At 33.4% G+C, this 5,005-nt stretch overlaps 1 protein-coding gene across 1 annotated transcript; it reads left to right on the top strand.

Moving 5' to 3' along the window:
* The first annotated feature begins 379 nt into the window (after positions 1-379).
* Positions 380-4,629, top strand: LOC143623177 (serine/threonine-protein kinase 52-like). Its single transcript, XM_077094141.1, has 7 exons — positions 380-575; positions 684-802; positions 1,534-1,721; positions 1,808-1,982; positions 2,080-2,208; positions 2,291-2,491; positions 4,450-4,629. The coding sequence occupies exons 1-7, from the start codon at positions 380-382 to the stop codon at positions 4,627-4,629; spliced, it is 1,188 nt and encodes a 395-aa protein (XP_076950256.1).
* Positions 4,630-5,005: the final 376 nt, after the last annotated feature.

Here is a 5,005-nt window from a genome sequence, read left to right as displayed (position 1 = left end):
GGTTTCATTCTCATAAACCGCGGGAATCAATTTATGTACTATCGAATTACACCTTTCGTTTTACATGACTAAGTTTTTTAAAGTAGTGAAAGCTAGTAGTTTAATAAGCATTGACACTTCTCATATGTCATATGTTAATTACTTATAATCCATTGTTGATTCAAAATAGCCCTTTGCTCGGACTAGATTAAAACTAATTGGACTACACAAAATAAAAGAAATCAAAACAAATCCAAGATACCTTAAATGTCGGCGATATGCATGGTGATTTTATGTAATATATATGCACTTAGCTTATAATTCAAACCCTCACATCAGTTCTTGATTAGATTACAACGTACGCACATTAAACTACTTCTACTTCTTCATTCACGCGATCATGGCAATTGATAGGATGAACCTTCAAAGCGCTCACAACCAATTTCTCCGATCACCACCGAAGCATCCATTCATTCAACAACAGCAACAATGGCAGGAAACTATCTATCCTCTTAAACTTGTTCTTGGCAAAGTTATCGGTCGTGGGTCTTTCGGCGTGGTTCACAAGGGTTCATACGATGGCCTAACAGTGGCAGGTAAGGTTCCTTCATAATTCTGTGTAACAAACTATTTGATTTGTTATTTACTTGTGGATTTTATGCTGTGTATTCATAAGGTTTTGATTGGTATTTTTGTTCTTGTAGCGAAAATTCTTGATTTCGGCAACACGGGGGTTACAGAAGCCTTAATGGAGTGCATGAAGAATGACTTTATGAAAGAAGCTTGTCTATGGCAAAATCTTGATCATCCTAATGTCACAAAGGTGTGTATGATCTCTTACGTTCTTCTATATATATACATGATATATCATAATGAAATCTATATTATGATTATTACTTGCATGTAGGGTTTCCAAAATACCCGAACCCAATTAACCCGACCCGACACAAAACTGAATAAGCTAATTAGGTTGGGTTAAATAAGGTCAAAAGTATCAATCGGGTTATTTGGGTTAACCCGAATTAATATTAGGGTCAGGTTTCGGGTTCTTCTTTGATTTTGGGGAAAAAAACAGGTTTCCGCCTTTCCGGTTAACCTGATTAATATTTAACTAAATTAAGCAGCCCTACCTGCAAGATAGATATATACTGTGTACGTACCATGCATGTCGAAATTCCATTTGCAAATTTTAATAATATTTTTTATGAATCCCAACATTTGACTGGCTCCAGATCGGTTATAAAGCAAGCCTGGAAAAACAACATAAAATAGTGAAGTTTTCAAGTAGAAAAATCATAACATTTAAAAAGTATGTGTGTTTTCCTCAGGTAATATTTACATATATTATTGGTGGGAAAACATGACCTGAACATTCGAAATCACTATATATTCCCTTAAAAACATAGGGTATCCCGTAAAGAGACAAACCCGATTAACCCGACCTCGATTAACCCGAAACCCAAACTGGTTAACCCAATTAACACCCCCTACTAGCATGCACGTGTACAACTAAATGATTACTTAATTATCATCTAATTATTATGTAATTTTTAGATGATTGGAGCGACCATGTCTGTGACAAATTCAGTCTACAAGAACCAGAAATGCAAAACCGAAAGTAACTTTTGCATTGTGTCCGAATTTGTAAAAGGAGGCTCGCTAAGATCTTACTTGTGTAAGAACCATAACAAGAAGCTGCCCATGAAGACCGTTATTCAGTTTGCCCTTGATATTGCAAAAGGGTATGTAATGTGCACATTAATTCTTAATCTTTAACTTAAATTGTCATAAATGAAACACTCATGAACTTGTTTTCAATTGATTTTAGGTTGAGTTACCTTCGTTCGAAGAAGATAATTCACCGTGATGTGAAGCCAGAAAATATACTTATCGACAATCAAAAAACGTTGAAACTCGCAGATTTTGGGGAGTCGGTTTATGAGCCACTAGAGTTATTATGCATGAGTGGTGAAATTGGGACTCGAGGTTATATGGCTCCCGAGGTATGATTTTTTTCCATAGCCTTACGTTTGTACTCAAACCTTTATATATTAGAATAGTGACTACTCCGTTATAAAAATGTTGTGGTGATTTTTGTAGATGGTAAGCAGAAAACCATATGGACATAAGTGTGACGTGTATAGCTTTGGGATATGCTTATGGGAGATATACTGTTGCGACATGGCGTATACATTTGATTTAGACAACATCCCAGCAGATATTTACAAGGTATGTATGTTAACTCTGGTACCATGCATGTCTTATGTAGAATTTGATAATGCAATAAACTAATGTCTTATTGTATTTACAGGAAATGAGGCCGAGCATACATGTTAATTGTCCAAGATCACTAGCTCAATTAATAGAACAATGCTGGGACACAAATCCGAAGAATAGACCAGAAATGAAGGATGTCGTTATCGAGTTGGAAGAAATCATAAAAACCGAAGGATGGCAAACGTCATCTAAAATTCATAATGGTGCTTACGGTTGCTTTAAGTTCTTTAACCGTGTAATATAATTGGAGGGTTAGCGCAAATAGAGATAATTAGCTTTCATTTATACACGGAACAACGTTAAAAGTAGGGATTTTTTTCTTGTATAAAGTATAACATTTCTTTGTTGTGAATTTGTGATGATACAACGTGTAGGTCTCGTTAACACAATGAAATATACATGTTTAATTTTTCAAACTTAATATATGATTATGTTACTATTAGTGATACATTTTTAAAATAATAATACAATTTGTTTTAGTTTAACTCATTTAATATTATCTCAAGATAATATATTCTGATCCGTAAAGTACTGTTTTAGTGTTTAGTTTCTTAGAGTTTAGTTATTTAATAATTAAGCATTTAAAAAAACTTTACAATATAAGGTTTTATGTATATAATCAATCGACAAACTAGTATACTTTAAATTTTGAAACTATTTATATTTATTAATTAATTATCAAGTTCTTAAAAATAGTAATTTGTTTGGGACTTAAAACAATGTCTAATTGTATAATAGGGATCATGAAGAATTAGAAAGCAGTTAAGGCTAAATATACTCCATCGATCCTCTCTATATAAATGTCACAAAGAAATATTAAAGTTTTTATTATTTGTATTCTTTTTATATAAACAAATAAAAACCTTTTTTTAATAGTTAACATAAATGCAATAGATGACATGTCATCATCAATCATACCTGATAGGTAAATTTGTTTTTTAGAGTTTTTTTGGTTGAGTTTTGAAGTAATAAACGATTATAATGTATGTTAACTTCTAGTCTTCAACACATTTTATGGAGTAAACTATAGCTTCACTAATAGCTTTTTGTATATTTATGCAATTGGAAAGGTGTTAGGTCGGCTATAAGAGTCTAAGACGACACAACGCTAAGCACCCATTCTTCTCACAAACACACGTAGTTATCCGACTTATAACTTGAAGGGAAATCTTGATAATCATATGTGAAACTTGAAAATATATGTTCCAAAAAGTTTCAAACTGAATGTTGGTAATAAACTAATAACCGAGCATTTTCAACTTATCTCATAAATTTTTGTAAGAGAGTTTTATAAGTTATCGGATAGAATTTTGAGTGGTTGCTCATATTTATTTTTTAATATTTATAGGTTGGTTGTGAGTGAAGAGAGAGAAAATGGTAAAAATAAATGTATAGAAAACATTATTTATTTAAACAACAGAGATAAATGTAATAATATTTAGTGTTATTATAAAGTTATAAATAATGACGGGTTAATGCTCTTACATTTAAATAATGTATAAATAAATAAGGTCATGGGGGGTACTCTAACCCATCTTAATTCCACGTAAGCTCCACATCATCATTTTTTTCTCTTTCACTCTATGTCATCCAAAGGAAATGGTTTAACCCATTTAACACATAATTAATATAACATATCAATTAGTAATTAATACATATTGTTCCTTTTAACCCTTAAAAGCTTAACACATTGACCTTTTTAACACACTTAACACAAGTGGGTAGTGGTTTAATCCATCTTTAAAGTGGCATGTCACTTTAACCTATGTAGGGGTTAGAGTATACCCCATGGCCTAAGGCCATATATCGAAATTGTTGGAGAACTCACCTTCATATTAGTTTCCTTTTTGAATTCATTTTATTTAAGAAAAAAAATTAGTTTTAAATAATCTCAACTATATCATATTGATAAATAATGCTCTCAACTTCAAAGCTGTCTGGTGGCGGTACCAATTAAAGGGGTATTTATTTTATATGGACCCCGAAACTCCGTTAGTCTTGTGATTACGTGGTACACATAGTTGTCAAAAATTGATTACGTGACAGCTTACTTGGCATCTAATAATGAGTAGGCACATCATTTTAAGGCATTTGTCAACAATCCCAAATCAATATAAACCCTAATCATTCAAACCCGAAATCAATGGATCATAAGCCTATGTAAATTAAATTTGATAGAGGGTTTTTAATCAGGGAATGATGACGATTAGAATGCATAAAAATGTTTACCCGATTGAATACGAATCGAAGGATATAGGGCTCGTCGGAGTTCCGATGGTGGCGGCGTTTCAACATAGGGCAAATCAATGGGGTCCGTTTGAGTGGGGGAAAAGAGGATGGCGAGCGAAATTTGCTGTGTTTGAAAACGAGTGACAACGTCCGCTTTCATAGGGTAAATTCCACGATTTTATCGGTGATTTAAGACTCATTTAGGAAACGATTTATAGCCTGTAAAAGCGTAATAGAGGCTGCGTCCATCTTGGCTCGGGATTACAAATCAAAAGATGTAATCAACCGGTCGTTCCGGCCATTAATTTGGCGTTAACAGCTCGCCGGAGTAGATGCCAGAATCATTGGCCGAAAAACGTGAATGAAATAATGAAGATGAAAACTATAGTTCAATGTTTCATTTCACACCCATGGACTTTGAAAGAAAAACGAAACCACCCTCAACCTTTTTTCATGTATGCTTCCACTATCACACCCCAACCTAAGGCGGAAATGCTGGGGCGTGAGCTGATTGCTTATA

This window comes from Bidens hawaiensis, unplaced genomic scaffold (genome assembly GCF_021521415.1).
Source record: "Bidens hawaiensis isolate Kalapana, Puna unplaced genomic scaffold, B.hawaiensis_p1.1 tig00003356_1, whole genome shotgun sequence".
NCBI lineage: Eukaryota > Viridiplantae > Streptophyta > Magnoliopsida > Asterales > Asteraceae > Bidens > Bidens hawaiensis.
The sequence above is the reverse complement of the archived record's forward strand: the minus strand, read 5'-3'. Positions and strand labels throughout refer to the sequence as shown.

What these genes read in the sequence shown, in the direction of transcription:
- LOC143623177 (XM_077094141.1), top strand. Translation starts at nt 380, where the DNA reads ATGGCAATTGATAGGATGAACCTTCAAAGCGCTCACAACCAATTTCTC. An exon ending in CGATGGCCTAACAGTGGCAG is followed by an intron (nt 576 to 683) that starts GTAAGGTTCCTT and finishes TTGTTCTTGTAG; the next exon opens with CGAAAATTCTTGATTTCGGC. An exon ending in GCTTTAAGTTCTTTAACCGT is followed by an intron (nt 2,492 to 4,449) that starts GTAATATAATTG and finishes GTTTTTAATCAG; the next exon opens with GGAATGATGACGATTAGAAT.